At 42.0% G+C, this 19,667-nt stretch overlaps 1 protein-coding gene across 3 annotated transcripts in view; it reads right to left on the bottom strand.

The window, feature by feature from the left end:
• Positions 1-3,555: 3,555 nt before the first annotated feature.
• The window catches only part of PUS7L (pseudouridine synthase 7 like), an 89,603-nt gene continuing 73,491 nt past the window's right edge, over positions 3,556-19,667 (bottom strand). For all 3 annotated transcript variants that reach the window (XM_033959425.1, XM_033959424.1, XM_033959426.1), the window contains 3 exons: positions 15,385-15,665; positions 7,478-7,531; positions 3,556-4,582 (listed from right to left, as the gene is read on the bottom strand). In XM_033959425.1, the coding sequence (XP_033815316.1) occupies positions 4,241-4,582; positions 7,478-7,531; positions 15,385-15,665 (677 nt within the window). In that variant the 3' untranslated portion in view covers positions 3,556-4,240. The remainder of the gene's footprint in view (positions 4,583-7,477; positions 7,532-15,384; positions 15,666-19,667) is intronic.

Genomic DNA, 19,667 nt, shown 5'->3' on the forward strand with positions numbered 1-19,667 from the left:
AGTGTTTGGATTTAGGGGTTAGAGGGATGCCTTTGCTGGATTGAAGGGGTTTGGGGAGTGTGTGGAATGCTTGGGGGTTGAGTGAGGCTGGGGGGATGAGGTGTGGCATATTGCGTATGTGTGTGTGGACATGCACTTTGGTTGTTTCCATGTTTTTGAGAGTGGAGATAAATGCCTTTGGGAGAGGATTGCACTTTCTGCACGCTGGCGAAACCTAATGCACAGGGTTCGATGCAGCGTAGGGGTGGGGGAAGGGGAGGGGGGATGAGAAGCTTTTTACAGTAGGTTCGTGGAATGTTAATGGACTTAATAGTCCAGATAAGCGCAGTATTGTGTATAAAGAATTGGTTCGCATGAAATGGGATGTTTGTATACTTCAGGAAACACACTTGAGGCCTCGGGACGTAGCAGTTTTACGTTCCCACTCTTATGATCAGATCTGGACCCACCAGGGGTCGACACCGGGGAAGAAGGTGGGGGGCTTGGCCATATTGGTACGAAAGGGATTGGGTCTTGAGGTTGATCAAGTTTATCGTGATGACGCAGGGAGATGTTTGGCTCTTGTAGCTACTTTGCAAGGCCGCACTGTCACCCTTATCAATTTGTATGGCCCAAATACAGGTCAGGCCAACTATTTTGGGTCTATTAAAGCGGATCTGGTAGGGTTTGTGAAGGGTTCTGTTTATCTTGGTGGGGATTTTAATGTTACTCCAGATGTTACTTTGGATCACTCTGTAGGTGGGATTCGGGCCCCGTCAAAGGCTGCTAGACAGGCTTTACTGTCTTTGTTTTCTTCTCTGGGCTTGGTAGACTGCTGGAGGTTGTTGCACCCCATGCAGCGTTCCTATACTCACTATTCCCATGCACATAGATCGTACGCACGTATAGATGGGCTGTGGGTCCATCGTAATTCGTGGGGTGGGATCCAACTAGCGGAAATTGGAGCAATTCAAGTTTCTGATCATGCACCAGTATGGGTAGCTTGTACGGGTTATTGGGATGGGGAGGGACGCCGTTTTTGGAGACTTAATGAGTCGTTATTGAAAGATCCAGTAGTGGTTCGGGAGGTGAATGTGACAGTGGATCACTACCTTCAGATTAATGATAATAATGCGGTCACTGATGCTACCTTATGGGATGCCCTGAAGGTGGTAGTACGGGGTGTTTTTATAAAATGGGGTGCTTGTCGCAAGAGTTTACGGGCTCAGCGCTCATTGACACTTCATGAACAACTGGAGCGGTTGGGGAGGCTACATCAGAGACACCAGGACCCCTTAGTATATGAGCAACTTGTTAAGGTACGGGCGGAGCTTTCTTTATTACAGATGGAGGAATATGAGTTTTTGAGGATGCGCTTGCGGCAAACAGTTTATGAGTATAATAATACACCTGGATCTCGCTTGGCTAGACTAATTAAACTGAAACAGGCGAGAGCGGCAATTACGACGATACGGGATGCGGGGAGGACAGTGCATCGTTTTGATTCGGCTATTATCTCGGTTTTCCTTAAATATTATTCTGATTTGTATCGGACTTCGCAGGGGAGAGATCCCACTGCTATTGAGGGATACCTCTCGAAGTTACGGCTTCCTCGACTTTCAGACGCGGATAGAGAATTGCTTAATGAGCCTATTGAATTAGGAGAAGTCTTGGGAGTCATTGCTAATTTGAAGTTGGGAAAATCGCCTGGCCTGGATGGGTATATTAATCAGTTTTATAAACTTTTTCGTGAGGTTCTTGCTCCGTTGTTGGTTCGGGTTGCGAATGGGGTACTTGGCGGTTCCCCGTTGCCCTCCACTATGGGGGAGGCCGGGATTTCGGTCCTGCTTAAACTGAACAGAGATCCTATGGGGTGTGGGTCATATCGGCATATTGGCGGTTCCGGGGAACCCGTTTTTGGAACATCTTCTGAAAGTGTGGTGTGTTACTCGACGGCGTTGGGGGGCTGGGGTAGTCCCATCCATTCTTGGTGCGGTGCGCGAGGAGCCCATGTTCCCGGCCGGTAGGAAGAGTTCTGTTTTTCAGCGGTGGGATCAATTAGGGTTATCTACCTTTCGAGATGTGCTTCAGAAGGGGGTCCTGGTGTCTTTCGAAACCTTCCGGATTAGTGCTGCCTTGCCCAGGGGAGATTTTCTGGCCTAATCTCAGATTCGTCATTTTCTTCACTCTCAAGAGTGGGATAGGGGGCCCATTCACTCTCTTTATCCATTTGCTCACATGTGGGTCACTCTTAGAAACCTGCCTAAACCCATCTCTGTTCTTTACCAGTATATTCGGGGCTCCTTTTCTTTTCCGGCTCTCTACCAGCGGGCTTGGGAGGTGGATTTACACTGTACCTTTACTGTGGAGGAGTGGGCTAGGATTATTATGGAAGTAGGCAAGGCCTCCTCTTGTGCACTTATTAATGCCTACAAAGTGGTCCTCAGATGGTATTATACACCTGAACGTCTCCATCGCATGTTTCCTAGTGTTTCGGCACTGTGTTGGAGATGTGAGTTGGCTTTGGGGACCTTTTTGCATATTTGGTGGGACTGTCCTGTTCTAAAGCCTTTTTGGAGGATAGTTGTGGGATGTTTATCACACTTGTTACAAATCTTATTGCCTTTTTCTCCACAGGGCTGTTTGTTAGGCCTTTACAATGTTAGTTTGTACTCCTGGCAAACTAAACTTAGACGCTGGGGTTTGGCGGCTGCTAAATGCTTGATTGCTGCCCATTGGAAACAGAGACTGGCACCTACTCAATTGGATTGGACTTTAAAGCTTCAGTTTATTTTTCAAATGGAACTGTCTATTGCAAAACGTCATGGTTACTATTATACTTACAATCGGACTTGGACGTGAATACTTGAAAAAATCGAATCTTTATGTTGAGCTTCTTTCTGGGGGGGGATTGTGATTGGGGGGACTTTCCTGAAGAACCAACAGGGAGTCCCTCTCTAAGGGATCTGGAGCTAGAGGGGTGGGGGGGGGGGGGGTTACTGTGGAGTTCTGGTTACTGATGAATATTGGGGGCTTGTTTGTATTGATGGGGGTGCTTTATGAGCTCTGTAGATTTCCTTTTTTTTTGTTGTGATCTTTGTATGCTTGCTTTCCAATGTGTTGTCCCTGATATTTATATTCTGGTTTGTGTAATTTTCTAACAAAAAAAAAAATTTTCAATAAACATTTATTGATTAAAAAAAAAAAAAGAATAGTTAAGCTCTGGAATGCATTGCCAGAGGTTGTGGTAAGAGCAGATAGTGTAGCTGGTTTAAAGAAAGGTTTAGACAATTTCCTGGAGGAAAGTCCATAGTCTGTTATTGAGAAAGACACAGGGGAAGCCACTGCTTGCCCTGAATCGGTAGCATGGAATGTTGCTACTCCTTGGGTTTTGACCAGGTACTAGGGACCTGGATTGGCCACTGTGAGAATGGGCTACTGGGCTTGAAGGACCATTGGTCTGATCCAGTAAGAATTTTCTTATGTTCTTAACATCCACAGTGCCTAGTGCCACCCTCAGTAACTTCAGGCCCCACTACAAACTGCGCTACAGTTTTATGTTTCAACAATTTTTTATTGATAACTTGCACAGATAAATACAATAATAAGTGCCAAAAGACAAAATACAGTTATCCATTTTGTAACATAGAAAATACTAACAAATCCCCACCCCCCTACTTCAACAATCTATCATAGTTCCCAAGAACCCAAGCTAAGAAAATCCTAGTGAAAGGAAAGAAAACCACCTGTAAAATCAGGCGCCCTTGCTCTTACGACTCAAATTCACCCCCAACTTGAATATATAGGCCACTGAGGAGAAATTCCTCTTTTTGCTTTAGAAAAACTAGCAAATAAACAGTATATGTCCCCTTTCCTCTGGTTTGTGTCCTGCTCTCTCTTTCATGGAACATGACATGTTTTATCAGTGGACTTCAGTAACCTCAACATTCTGTTTTATTAGGTTAAAAGTAATATCATCTAAAGTAGGTTAAACACAGTAATATAAAATAAGTTATATATTATTACATGTGAATAGTATTCACAACTGAATGTCACTACTTTAAATATAAATGACCCTTTTAGAATTTTAAATTGGATGAGAAAAAAATGTAAAAAAAAAATTTACACAGTAATTTTTTAGGCCCCTGTTTAGCAATGCTCAGCATGCAATAAAAGCATTAATGCACATTGTTTGTTGCAAAGCTCATTGTATAAAACTCCTTTATCAGACACTACACATTAGTAACATAGGGGCTTTAATCTAACAGTCATATTTCATGATTTCTCTGAGACAAACTGTTGCATAACATGAAGAATCCAGTTCAAAGGATATTTTAAGGGATTGTTTTGACGACAAAGCAGCATTCCATTCCTTTGTGTCTTCCTTACTCTCCACACCATCATCAAGTTCCTCTATAACCTCATACAACAAGTTCCGTGGATACTTTAGAATATGTCTGTAACATCCTGGTACATTCAGCTGTAGAACAGAATTTCTGAATGTGCATGCCTGTAGCCCATCTCTACCAAGCATTTCATGGTACCATTCTCCAACTTTATTGCCTGGGTATGTTACACTGTGCCCAATCATGGGAAGTACCACCTATATTTAAAAACAAACAAACAAACCAAAAGAATCATCACCACCAGTGCTATTCTAAATCCAGAAATATTCTGACACACTGTTCTTCAGCTTTCCGCCCTCACTTAAAGTGCCATTTGATTTCATATCTGACATATTTATTTTGCATTTCTTTTTTAGCTCCTATTCATTCAACCATTTATACTTACATACGATTTAGAGATGTAAATGTTGATGGAAGTCTTTATGAAATGAATGTGCATTTCCCTTCTAAAATGTAATGTATACAGTACTCCCCCGATATTCGTGGGGGTTCCGTTCCAGGAATCCCTGCGAATGTTGAAAAACTGTGAATAAGGTTTTTAGGCAGGGGAGACAGAAGAGGGTAGCTGGAGAGGCAGGAGAGGGCAGCCAGAGCGCTGACGAGTGAAGGAAATCACTCGTGGTATGCTTCGACCGCCTCTTCCTGTACTAAAGTCGGGCCTCACCAATCAGGAGCTGCTTTGATCTGATGTGCAGTCTGTCCAGGGAGCTTACTGCTGAGCAGGGAACCCCCCAGAAGCAGACATTTACCAACCGTCAAGGATGTTCCTACAGGGAACCTCCACAGTTTGAGGGCGAAAACTGCGAACCAAAAATGCTGAAAGATCACAAAATAAAACATGAGCAGAAAGATGGTTTCCTACAGCCTAGCTTGTAGGAAGAAAAGACTGGTGAGCCTGCTTAGGGAGGAGGTATGTAAGGAAGGGGGGAAAAAACCTCTGAAGTTTTGAGACTTCCTACAGACCCTGGCGGGTGGAAGGAAATAAGCCACTGGTCCCAAAATAAAGTGAGATTGTACAAGAATGTGGAGCAGCAGAGTAAATGCACTTGTAAGTCAATATGAGGAGTCTGAACTATATGCGGAAATGGATAGAGCGCCAATGAAGTGACTTGAAGAGAGAGGTGATGTGAGCATAGTGACTCTGGCAAGATGCAGTAGCCTAGGTGAGAGGTAATAAGGGTTTTGGTAGTGTGCTCAGAGAGGAAAGGTCCAATTTTGGCAATATTATGGAGAAAGAAACAACAGAGACAGAGAGAGTGAGTATGAGTGAGAAGTCAAATATGACCCTGAAGTTGTAGCTTACTCGTGTATGCTCCCAGCCCCCTTTTTCCGTTAAGCATTGTAGTTCACACCCTTTCCTCACATTCCATTGACTTGTCTTCAAGCATCCTACCCCTCACTTACTTCTCAAGTTGTATGCCATTTAGGCATTAATATAATAAATGAGATATAAGCTCCCTAATAAACTTGGAAACTTGGCCAAAAAGTCCTATTTTTAGCCCTGCAACAATGTTCCATTATCGCAGAAAAATGTCCAAATTGTAATCCCACCCTAGTCCCACCCAAAACATGCCTCAAATATGCTGCCCTTGAGATTTAGATGAACTGCAGAGAAAAACCATCTTAAAAATTATTTGCAATTTTTTGGTGAAATATCATCTCTTGTTTTGTGCCTTTTTGGGGATATTTTTCTGTTTCCAAAATGAGTCTCATATCTTCAGCAATGTTTACATTTGAGCCTGCTATTTGAAGGACTTACACATCTTGTGATGGATACTAAGGGCCAGATTCTATAAAGGGCACCAAACAGCACCGCTCAATGTGGTTGTCAATCAAAAAAATGGTGGCACCTAAGCGGACATAGGCATCACTAGCTGTCCTAGACATAGGTGCCACTCCATTCGGCCACCTTTTCACTCGCCTAATTTGACAGTGCCTATGTCAGATGCCTAACTCAACCACACCTATTCTCTGCACATAACCACACCTACTTTTTAACATAGGCGTCGGATGTCCCTAGGTATTGGGCAGCGCCTCAACTTAGGCGTTGCTAGGCTTCCTAAGAGTTTGGCGTCGAACTCTTAAATTGCTTAATTTTTATTTTTTTGATTGGCTGACAGCCAGCATGGTAATTAAGCCAATTAAAAAAATTACGTTTGACATAGATTCTGAACTTAAGCATTGCTAGGCAGCTGTGATTAGGGCACCTAGCAGCGCCTAAATAGGGTACTGTTTATAGAATTCCCCTATTCATTAATTTTCAGCAACAATATCTGGACAGTACTGCTGAAAATTCCTTTTAACCACCATGGCAATACATGGATAGTGAAAGGACAGAATTAGGGTGGAACAACAAACTTTACAGAGAGCAGCAATATTCAGTTGCTATTCATGTAGGTGAGCAGTTTAATTTAGACCTGCAGAAAATTAGTCCTAAACTAATTTACTAAATGTATAGAAACTGAATAATGCTAGTATGCTGGCTAACTTACATATATTCAGTGCCACCGCCTATACAAATAGTGAACAAAGCGAAAACCCAAAATGGGGAAGACTGCAATAACCAAACACAAAACAACAGGCGTCCGAACCAAGAAACCAGCCTAAAACTAATAATTAGTGGTGTAAGTGGAAAACCCTCAGTCTCACAGCTTGCTATGGGAACGAGTCCCCACTAATTATTAGTTTTAGGCTGGTTTCTTGGTTCGGACGCCTCTATCCTTCTCCCTATTTTTGGGTTAGGGGAGACTTATTTTGTGTTTGTATACATATAGTGATGCAGAATGTATGGAATCTTTTAAAATACAATATTGCAAAAGGTGAAGTGGGGAAATATAAATAAACTAGTGCAAACAAACTCCACTTAAAGGTAGCTGAGAGTCTTTTAAAAACACTGCTCCTAATATTTTAAAAAAATAGGCTTGCTCTTGCTGCAGAAAACTGACCCAATTTTTTTACAATCCTAATTTGCATGAATTGTAACATAGCAATTTGTTGACAGCAAAAAAAATCATGAAAGATAAAATAGAGGAATGAATCAGCAAACAACTGCCTTGTCCGCTCTACTGTATTACAGCTTTAGACAGACTTACTTGGTGAAGTGCATATGCTTTAGATGCCTCTTCTAAAGCTGTCACGACATGAACCTGTTATTCAAATGGAGAAAACAAGACTTTGTATAATGCAGATGCAAATTTAACTCACAGACTGTGAAATCAAAGCTACTTGATCAACAGTAAAGAAAAAGCAACCCCTTCCTCAAATGTTCTGTGTGTATGTATATCTATAGATAGATAGATACACACACATATTTTCTTCCTCTAAGAAGAGGTGGGACCTGGTTTTGGTTTCATTATATGCAGATATATCTAAAATGAAAGAATCACAACCAGGTAGATTGTGTGGGCTAGTTTAGCATGTTTCTGCTGTCATTTATTATTGGACTGATATTCAAACATAACTTCTTTATCGTCCCTCCAGACTGGCACATAAACTGATGGGTAACAGCTCACCATGACTAGCAAGTGGAGACTGAGACACAGACTTTTGGCTGTAGTATAAGTGGGATGTGCAGTCCCAAGTACAATCAAGTCTGCTCTCAGTCTTCAGCAAGTGGTGGTGGTAAGCCTGTGCAGTCTTTCCCTGTTTTAGTTTAGGGCTGTTGGATTTTGTTTAAATTGGCCTTCTTGTCTCTGATTATAGTGCCAGATTGAACTTGGGGGGACCTTTTCGGGCATGCCAAACTTGACTGGTCGATGAAACATTCTGCCCAATGTGTGGCAGTGGCCAAAAATGCAAACAGGATGCTAGGAATTATTAAAAAAGGGATTGTTAACAAGACTAAGAATGTTATAATGCCCCTGTATCGCTCCATGGTGTGACCTCATCTAGAGTATTACGTTCAATTCGGGTCTCCTTAACTCAAAAAAGATATAGTGGCACTAGAAAAGGTTCAAAGAAGAGAAACCAAGATGATAAAGGGGATGGAACTCCTCTAGTATGAGGAAAGACTAAAATGGTTAGGGCTCTTCAGCTTAGAAAATAGACAGCTGAGGAGAGATATGACTGAAGTCTACAAAATCCTGAGTGGAGTAGAACGGGTACAAGTGGATCGATGTTTTACTTTGTCAAAAATTACAAAGACTAGGGGACATGCAAAGTTACAGGGAAATACTTTTAAAACTAATAGGAGGAAATATTTTTTCACTCAGAGAATAGTTAAGCTCTAGAACGCATTGCCAGAGGATGTGGTAAGGGCTGATAGCATAGCTGGTTTTAAGAAAGGTTTGGACAATTACCTGGAGGAAAAGTCCATATTAAGAAAGACACGGGGGAAGCCACTGCTTGTCCTGGATCGGTAGCATGGAATATTGCTACTCCTTGGGTTTTGGCCAGGTACTAGGAACCTGGATTGGACACCGTGAGAACTGGCTACTGGGCTTGATGGACCATTGGTCTGACCCGACGCTACAACCCGCTGAACCAGTTGCAAGGCTCAGCGGGACAGATTGAACTTCTATCTGCCTTTCTGCAATAGCAATTGGGAGGACTTCATCGGGCGTGGGAGCATACTCCGCCCCTCCCCGACGCTACAACCCTCCAAACCACTTAAAAGACACAACCCTAATGGCACAGCTGTCCGATACCCGACTAATACGCACATCAAAGACACACTAATGAGCACCTTAGCGAAGCGACCGAGAAACGACCGAACTACCACAACTTCAACTCTAACTAACCAACCTACAACTTGATTTCATACAATCACTCTACCAGACACGCTTACTCTCAAAATGTTAATTACACTACAAAAACACACACAAGCTATCTTACTAATTGCCCTGATCCTAGCCAACCAGAAGACAACAGCAAACAACATCTTCCCAATACCAACAATATCAAATACCAATGGAATTCTCCACCCATCCAAACGAATCACAACAGACAGATACAAACTACCAGACCTACACCTACCACCCCAACACACAAATAACAAGAAGAAGACAGACTAACCCCTACAAGACTAAAACACACTCTCTCCAAAGATCGCTCATCTACCCGAAAACAACTCAAAGCGAACCAGCAAACTTCACCAATCTCACATGTGCATACTTAAACATAAGAGCCATAAGCACAAAAAAAGAACACATAAAAAACCGGATAGAAAGAGAAAAACTGGACTGCCTCTTTCTCACTGAAACCTGGCTTACCTCTGAAACAGATCCCAGAATAACAGAAGTTTGCCCTAAAGGATACAAAATGGTCTGCAGAGAAAACAAAAGAGGAGGAGGAATTGCCTTCATAGCCAAAAACACCATAGTCCTAAAAATACAAGACAAAATTACTACCCCATACATGGACTTACTAGCCTGTCAACTCTCAGGCTCCTTACTCAAAGACACCCTAAACTGCATGCTTTGCTATATAACACCAGGAAACTGGAACACAGCAAAACCAAAATTTGAAGACTTTATCTACCGAAACTCATTAATGACAACTTACAACTTAAACCTAGGAGACCTAAACCTCCACCTCGAAAACCAAGCCTCCAAACAAGTAGAAATCTTACTATCTTACCTTGAGGCCTTAACATACAAGTTTAGATCCTCAAACAACTCATGAAAAAGGCCACCAACTTGACATTGCAGCCTACATGACCCAACAACCCACACAACCAGAAATTCACACATCAAATGGAAAATGGCATCGCTCCCTCTGGTCAGACCACTATACATACTCCTTCAATATCAACTGGACCAACAACAAAAACAAACCAAACTCACAAAAAATAGCCTACATCTCATGTAAGCACATCGACCTCATCAAATTCTGGACAAAAACAGATGCCATAATCCAAAACTATAACACCAAAAACTTAATCATACAATGGAGCCAGCTAAGCGCAGCAACCCTAGATAAGCTAGCTCCAGAACAAATGAAAACTAAAATCCATAGAAAATCTGACAAATGGTTCGACAACTAACTATTCCTACTAAAAAGACAATGCAAACAACTAGAAAGAAAATGGAGGAAAAACTATCAAGATTCCACAAAAACAACATGGAGAAAACTGAACCAAAAATACAAACAAAAATTAAAAGAAAAACATACTACACAAAGCAAATAGAAGAATCCCAAGACACATAAAAACTATTACAACTACTAAAAGAATTCACAGACACCTAACCCTACCTGACAAGCAACAACGCCCCCACACCCAAAGCCACCTTCTTAGCAACATACTTCAAAGACAAAATCGCAACCATAAGATCCACCTTCAATGGAACACCTATGCACCTAGAAGAGATCACAACACCCTTCACAGAATAAGAAGCAGCTGTGGCAGACAGAACATGGTCCCAATTCTCACCAATACTATGGTCAGACTTTAACAAACTCTACAACAAATACAGCCACGCAACCTGCGACCTCAACCACTGCCCCCATACCTATTGAAAGCCTCCAGTACACTATTTTGCACCCTACTCTTGCAATGGATACAATCCCTACTAACTGACAGCCTTTTCCCACAAGACCTCAGCAAAATCATCATCACTCCAATCCTGAAAGACCCCAAAGGAGAAATAGACCAACCATCCAACTACAGATCCATAGCCTTAATACCACTCTATGTCAAGCTAATGGAAGGCCTGGTAGCCTAGAAAACACAGCCTACTCCACCCAACACAATCAGGCTTCAGAACCAACCACAACACCGAGACCCTACTAGACTCACTTATGGACATCGCCAGACAACACCTCAGCACAGGCAAAAAAATGCTAATTATCCAACTAGATTTCTCCGCAGCCTTTGACCTGGTAGGCCATAACATCCTTCTACAAATACTGGACTCAATAGGAATCAGTGGTATGGTACTATCATGGTTTAAAGAATTCCTACAATTCAGAACTTACAGAGTTAAAACAAGCAAAGAAAAATCCGAGCCATGGTCTAACCCCTGCGGAGTACCTCAAGGATCACCTCTTTCCCCCACACTCTTCAATCTATACATTGCCTCCCTCAGCTCCTACCTAAACAAACAAGGTCTAACCTCCTACAGTTATACAGACATTACCATTCTTCTTCCGTTCGATCAACCAGCACCATCCATGGGGAACAGGATACACAGAACACTTGAAACAATAGCAACATGGACGAAAGACCACAAACTAAAACTAAATCCGGACAAAACAAACTTCATCCTACTCGAAAATAACAAAACCCCCAACTGTAACAAACCTTGTCATAAACTCTACAACATACCACTTCCAACACAATGCAGCCACAAATCAACAAAACAATAAAAAAAATCATTTGCAGTCATGAGAAACCTGAGGCAAGTCAGAAAATTCTTCGACAGAAAACAATTTCAACTCTTGGTACAATCCCTAATACTAGGTCAAATAGATTACTGCAACATACTATATCTCCCATGCACAGCAACCATGATAAAACAACTACAAACAATTCAAAACACAGCCCTAAGACTGATCTACTCACTGAAGAAATTCGACCACATCACAGAGGCATACCATGACTCACATTGGCTCCCAATACAAGTGAGAATACACTTCAAATTTTACTGCCTACTATTTAAAGCAATAAATGGAGATCGCCCAGCCTATTGGAACAATCGACTAGTTCAATCCACCTCAACCAGACATAGGAGAACCCACGCACCATTTACACACCCTCCAAACAAAAATGTCAAAAGAAAAAAATTGTACAACAACCCCCTAGCCACTTGAGCTGCAACATTCGACCCACAACTCTACATCCTACTGACTACGACCACAGACTACAAAACCTTCAAAAAGGAAATAAAAACCCTTCTATTCAAAAAAACACTTAAAACTGAACTAACACAATCAGAAATGCTCCTAGCATCACCTGCAACTACTACATATTGTGAGCCTGCCGGTGCCGGGTTTTACAAATGGCCACCGACCAGGGCTCAACAAATACCGAACTCGACGTGCCTTCAAAAGATGTTGAAGGTCCTGCTGGTACTTGTAAATAAAATAAAGAAAAATGTCAGGAACAATAAAGCTTTTCAATAAACTTGAGTCCAACTTTATTTTCCCAAGTAGCACCTACTACAGTTTAGTCTTTGAATTCAAACAAACAGAAAATCCGGGCTTACCAAAAACATAGCCCACACCTTTCTTGCAGGTAAGTGATCAAATAGTTCATAGTAGCACTGCCCTATCAGTCCCACAGTCCAAGAAGGGCCAAAAATAAGGCTACCAAAACTTTCCAGCTTTATCAGAGTCTTTCATAATTTTGCTTAAACACTTGGAGACTGTGCTGCCTAGGCCTGGCTTGTCACAGGCCTACCCCAGCCAACTTAACAAACAGCTGGAGGGGGAGGGGAGTAGCAGAATCCACTTATTTAAAGCTTACCACAAATTGGCCCCACAATCCTGCCCTGAGGATCTTACATGGATTCTCCCCACTACTACCCTTTTCACCCGGACAGTCACAAAGTCACATCCAAACAGAGAAAAAAGCAAAAAGTCAAAATGTTCAAGAAAAAAAAACACTTTCTTCACTGTCTCAGGCAATAAGGCACACCTGCAGCCGTGAACCTAGCACTGCTCACGCTGCCTGCACTCGCCTGGTGCTTCCAGACAGCCCCAAAAGAAAACCAGATTCAAAAGCAAACAAAACAGCAAAGAAATCCAACTTAGCTTTGATCCGTGTAGCTTTCTTCTGGTTCCAGGGAAGTATCCATGAATTCTATGGTGTCCTGGCTGGCTGGCTGGTTGGTCTCAGGGACAGTGGTTACATCTGCCATCTCAATGTCCTGACTCTGTGATGACTCAGGAGCCCAGTCCCTCGAGCCTCCTTCCTGGGCTGACCCAGGGTAGACTGAATTGTTTCTCCTCAGTTCAGCCTCTAAAGCCCTGAGCTGGACACGCCCTAACCTGTAAGGGGGAGGGACAACCTGTTGCTTCTGCTGAGTTTTCTGATTTGCCTTAATTGGGCCCAGCAGTGGTGCCTTAGCTGAGCTGTGAGCTTGCCTCTTAGGCTGTTCTTTTTTGTAAGGCACCTCCTGCTGCTCCAGGCTGTTCTCACCCTCATCTTCCCCTCCCCAGGATTCTGTAACCTGGTGGTTCAATGGTAACTCAGACCCTATCTGTTTGTCTGAGCTTAGCCTGTCCTTCTGGTTAGCCCTTTTCAGGGTAAGGCTTGGATTTGGAGGAGATTGACCTGGCACAACCCTAGTCTTAAGGCTGGGGTTGTGACAATATGTACTTCCAATACCATGACAACATGTACTTCCAATATCATGATAACTCAGATGTAATCCTTAGCAACTCAAAGAAATGTACAAACTACTCCCTAAATACTTCTAATTTCCAGACAATCCATTTGTAATCTGCCTTGAACCGCAAGGTAATGGCGGAATAGAAATCCCTAATGTAATGTAATTCTTATGTTTCCCCACCTCCACAAATTTTTATCTTTAGAGGTGCCTCAGCTGTAAGCCTTGCCACTGATACCAGCAAGGAATATAGCTCTGAGAGCCAGTGGGGCCTGTTCAATTGTAAATTAAAGTTGTATATTAAAAAAAAAGTCCAGAGGCAGTGCCAGTCTGAAGGGAAGCCTTCAATTAAGTTTAATTGCATCTTACTGCTAACCAGCACTTTTCTTTTTCCCTGTAGTGGTTTTCACAATGAGCACTTAAGCTGAAAAAGTGCTCATTGTGCTCCAAGCACACAGTTTATGCTGCCAACATGTGCACAAAGTGCACCGGCCATCATGAAGTAGAATCCTCTCTGGCTTTGGTTGCCGGTAAGCAGAGTTCCCCTTTGCATGTGCACCGCAAGTCGGCAGCAGGCAGTGGGGAAGCCCGGGCTTCCTTACCGCCCACACAGGGATTTCCCCAGCCGCTGACAGTCAGGGAAATAAGGTTTCCCTTACCGCCGATAGTGCTGGGGACTCCCTTTTCGCAGCTGCTGGATTCCCCACTTTAGTGGCTGTGTCTTTTCAGGCCTCTTTGCCACTGCTGGCCTCAGGGGAGTCTTTTTCGGCAAGTTTTCCGCCGGTTTTGGCAGGAAGCTCTGCCATCTTGTCTGCAGCCTCAGGTGACCTTCCCCTGTTTTAGATAGACAGGAGCAGGTTTCTGCTGAGTCTCCTGCCTTGACAGTAAGTCCTGCTTTGCCACCGGGGGGGGGGGGGGGGGGGGGAGGGGCGGTTCCCAGATTTGTTTTAGCCTTGTGCAAGCCTTATGTGCAGGCAGCCAAGGGCTTTGCCTTCCGTGTCTATCCCCATTCGGCCCCCTTCAACGTCGGCTCCGGATCCTGTCTTCATCCAAGAATGTGCGGGTCACATGGAGCAAGGATTTTTTTCTTTGGGAAGGCATTTTCTCCTGATGAGGTCTTGGACCTCCAAGATCCTCTCGGGGGAACAGATGCCACTGGCGAGGATGTAAATGAGTGTAAGCTGGGCAAAGTTTGCAAGTGAGAACATAGATTAAAAACCACATTAGTCTTACATGTGTACTCCACATGTGAACATTTACACTTGTTTGTGAGAAGGTGTAGATGTCCACACTTACATTCAAGGAACAATTTCTGACACTTATGCTACTATTTTATATGTCTTTATATAATAGTGCTAAGTACCACCTACTTACTCTCTTAAACTAGGCACTGTATCATAAAATTGCCCACCAAGTATCACCACTTGCTGATAGCTAAGGCTTCCTCTCTATAAAGAATTGCAAATGCTGCCTCTGGACCATGTCCAGCTCCAGTAACCCTGGGAAGCAAGCCTGGCTGGGAACTGAACCCAAGTCCCTGAAAAGGCAGCACACAGTATTTGTCACTAAGTCTTCAGGCTAGCCTTCTAAATCACAGTTAGTGCAAAATAGGAAGATTACAAATTTCTTTTTTTTTTCAGGGAAGTAACTATATATATCATACTAGTTTTATAACATTTACTCTGAGCATTTTTGGTTTAGAAAACCAGTAATGCTAACCTTTTACTTACTCTGTCAGTAAGAGAAGTTGTTTCAACATCATCAGTTTCACGGATGACCAGGTCCCCCTCCACCACCTGTGAACCATATGTCTTCAGCCTGTAAGATGCAGCCTCATTCCAGACCTTGCTGCAGTGCGCGTGAACATAGAAGATACGCATAGAATGGGGAATGCTGAACCAAGCACGCGTGCACCCTTCAGGACTGATACTGTAACGGTTCAGTGCTCGCAGCACCATTCTCTCTCGCACTTTACATTCAGGCATTAATGCCAGGGTTATTTTTGCATCCTCTGGAGAAGGCAGAAATGAGAATGAATTTAGCTTTCCACATATGCTTTAAGCAAAAAGCCAAATGTTGCTCACCTGTAACAGGTATTTTCTGTTAACAGCAGTGAAACAAGTGGGTTACATCATCCAACAGGGCCGGGACAGATCCAGAACTCAGAACTTTGTGTATAATTGTGTATATGCAAGGCCCTTCCCATGTACAGCAGCTCCTCAGCTGGTTTCAAAGCTCAATAGGCACTGTGTGCCAACTCAATCCAGTTGTATACCAAGTATACCAGTTACAAGTGAGCAACATTGTTTTCTTTCTGCTGACAAGAAGAACTGAGTCAGGCACACAAGTTGGTGATTCTCAAACTTGGGTTGTTTAAGATCCATATTTCTCTTAGCCTTTAAAACAACTTGTATAGAGGTTGCAACTTGCAACAGTTGTTAGCTGTAGTAATACAGCCTGTTTTACAAAGATTGAATTTTCACATCCAGCAGTCCTCATACACCCGGGACATTACTTAACTTTTTTCATGTCCTTCCTAGGGTGGTATATTCATCATTGGATATCACTTAATACTTTAACTTTTCCATTGTATTAAAATGACCATGCATAAAACATCTATTAAAATGTTCTGGTCGTGTGACCGTATTCAAATCTTTTGGTTTTTTGTAGCACTGTACCTGCAGTCTGCTCTGCGCATGCAGATTCCCTTGCGGGCAGACATTCTGCTTTTTTCTCAAGGGGCTCATTTAGGATTGTCTAGAGAGGGCAACATGTTATTGCAAAAGGTCTCCTTGTTGGCACGTAAGTGTATCTTTTGTTGTGGCGCCAAGCTGATGTGCCTACCTTAACTATGTGGAGAAATAAATTGTTTACTTTGTTAAAATTTGAATATCTGGGCCCTGGAGGAAATTTAGGAGAATATGGGCTCCCGTTTGGGAGGGATTGTCCCCGAGAGCTCGTAGTTCTTTACTGAACTTTTGACACTGGAGTGTGTGGGGTGGGGGTGGGAGATTCTGGTGGGTATGGGGGGGTTGATTTCTGTGGGTCTTCGTGAAGGAAGGCGCAAATGACCTGACTGTTTCTGCTTTTTGTCTTGTTCATTATGGTTGGTATGTTGTTGTACTGTTTAATTTTGTAAATGAAAAAAATTAATAAAAATGATTAACCCCCCCCCCCCCCAAAAAAAAACATCTATTAAAATAAAGAGCACTTATCTTTATTAGCCCGACGGTGGCTCAACCGTTTCACATAGCTGTTTCCTCAGGGGCAGTGCTGCTTTATTTGTGCTCGTTTTTAAACAATGCACAATCAACAGTCATCTGTTGACTTCTCATTTTGAAAATTCTAACTGAAAACTAATAATAAAGTCATATTAAGCTACAAACATTTATATGGAATAACTTAGCAAACATTCAATTTTTTAAAAAACTTACATCATTGTCCGAATTGGTGCTTCAACAAACTCAGAACACTGTTCACAAGATGGCGTCACTATTTAAATAAGACCAGTCACAGGATCTCCGACGTCATTAACTCTCCGTTTTTTTACTCTACACTAACTTTATTTACAATGATAGATCCTCCTTACTCTTATTGCCTGCCATTAACCTAAACAGTGCTCTGTTTTTCTTTGTTTAAAGTGACAAAAAACTTTATTTAAAATGACAAAGCTTCTCTCCCAATTCAGACTTGAACTTCCTTAAATGATACTGGCAGTTAATGGCAGGCAATAAGAGTAAGGAGGATCTGTCATTGTAAATAAAGTTAGTTTAGATTAAAAAAAACAGAGAGTTAATGACGTCAGAGACATCATCAATATTTTAGGGGTTATCTTTGATGATAAACTAACTTATCATAATCACATTAGTAATATTGTTAAATCCACTTTTTATAGACTTTGTCAAATCCGTTAGTATCTAAATTTCTATGTTCAAAATCTCTTAACATTCTAATTCACTCTTTGGTTATCTCAAAAATTGATTATTGCAATGCCCTACTCAAGGGAATAGCCCAAAATGAAATTAGATGTCTACAGATCATTCAAAATGCTTCAATAAAACTAATAATGAAAGCTAAGAAATTTGATCACGTCACTCCCCTTCTTAAGAAAGCGCACTGGCTCCCAGTTGCACATCGTATACAATATAAACTAAGCCTACTTACCTTTAAGTCTCTGTTATATAAAACTCCGGCTTTCATCTAGAAATCATTGATTCCCTATACCCCAACCAGATTACTGAGGTCTATAGATCAACATTTATTAGTTATCCCTTCACTTAAAATTATTAATACACGGCGGCATTTTATTTTTTCTGTTACAACTCCGCAAATATGGAACTCCCTCCCCAATTACTTAAGAGAAGAAAACAATTTAGATAAATTCAAGAGCAAACTGAAAAGCTTTCTTTTCAAGGATGCCTTTGATATCTAAAAAAGCTTGCTTGAGAGTTTCATTTCATCTTCATAACCTCTTTAAGGTTCACTGTTTATTCCCTCCCTATTGTTTGTTACCAATTGTCTTCTTGTCTATCAGCGATATGTATTTCTTACCCATCCTTTCCTCTTGTTTTAACATATTTGTACTGTTAGTCCTTATCATGTTATGTATGTTTAGTCTGTTTGTTTTGCTGCCCTCCTAATTGTATATAATTTTAATGATATGTTCATCGCTTAGAAATTTGAGTAAGTGATTAATCAAATTTACAATAAACTTGAAACTTGAGAGACCCTGTAATTGGTCTTACAAGTTGGCATTCTTTCGATATATTAAGGGGAAATGACCCGCAAAGGAAGTGGTGGGGCTGTTGGATGACCATGGAATAAAGGGAGTGCTAAAGGAGGACAAAGCCATCGCCGACAAACTGAACACTAATTTTGCGTATTTACTGAAGAGGCTATACACAGGAAACAAAGATGGGAAACTGACAGGGTTGACAGTCAGTCTAGAACAGGTATGCAGGCAGATTGATAGATTTAAAAATGATAAATCCTCAGGACCGGATGGCATCCATCTGAGGGTAATCAAGGAACTGAAAGGGGCTATAGATTACATTACATTACATTAGGGATTTCTATTCCGCCATTACCTTGCGGTTCAAGGCGGATTACAAAAGGTTAATTTAAAAAAGACAGAATTACAATGATTAGCCAGAGAGGTAAGTTGTAGATCTTAAGAGCATTTAGAGGTCTTGTTGTTATTGCTGTTTCAGGAATTTCTTGAAAAGTGTGGTTTTTATTTCTTTTCTGAACGTCCTATAGTCTGGGGTGGTCATCAGAAGGTTGGAGATCTGGTTGTCCAGCCTTGCGGCTTGAGTGGCTAGGAGGCCGTCGTGTAGTTTTGTTCTTTTTACTTCTTTGATTGGGGGGGGTATGAATGGGGAGTGCGTTTTTCTGTGTCTGGTACTGGGTGCTTGGATGAGGCGATTGTTCAGGTATGATGGGCTGTCTCCGTGTAGGGTTTTAAATAGTATGCAGTAGAATTTAAATTGGATTCTTTCCTGGATTGGGAGCCAATGTGAGTTGATGAAGGCTTCAGTGATGTGGTCGTGTTTTCTCAATGAGTAGATGAGTCTCAAAGCTGTATTTTGGATTGTTTGGAGTTGTTTAATCATGGTTACAGGGCTTCAACTAATAGTCAATTGCTTCAACTAATAGTCAATCTGTCAATCAAATCGGGAAGGATTCCGGAAGACTGGAAGGTGGTGAATGTTACGCTGATCTTCAAGAAAGGTTCGAGGGGAGATCCGGGAAATTACAGACCGGTGAGTCTGACCTCGGTACCGGGAAAGATGGTAGAGATGCTGATAAATGACCGCATCATTGATCACCTTGATGGGCACGATCTGATGAGGAGCAGCCAGCACAGCTTCAGCAAAGGAAGATCTTGTTTGACGAACTTGCTGCACTTCTTCGAGGGAGTAAACAGGCAGATAGACATGGCAGATCCGGTCAACATTGTATATCTGTATTTTCAGAAAGCGTTCAACAAGGTTCCGCATGAACGACAACTTTG

This window comes from Geotrypetes seraphini, chromosome 9 (assembly GCF_902459505.1).
Source record: "Geotrypetes seraphini chromosome 9, aGeoSer1.1, whole genome shotgun sequence".
In the NCBI taxonomy this organism is placed as follows: Eukaryota; Metazoa; Chordata; class Amphibia; order Gymnophiona; family Dermophiidae; genus Geotrypetes; species Geotrypetes seraphini.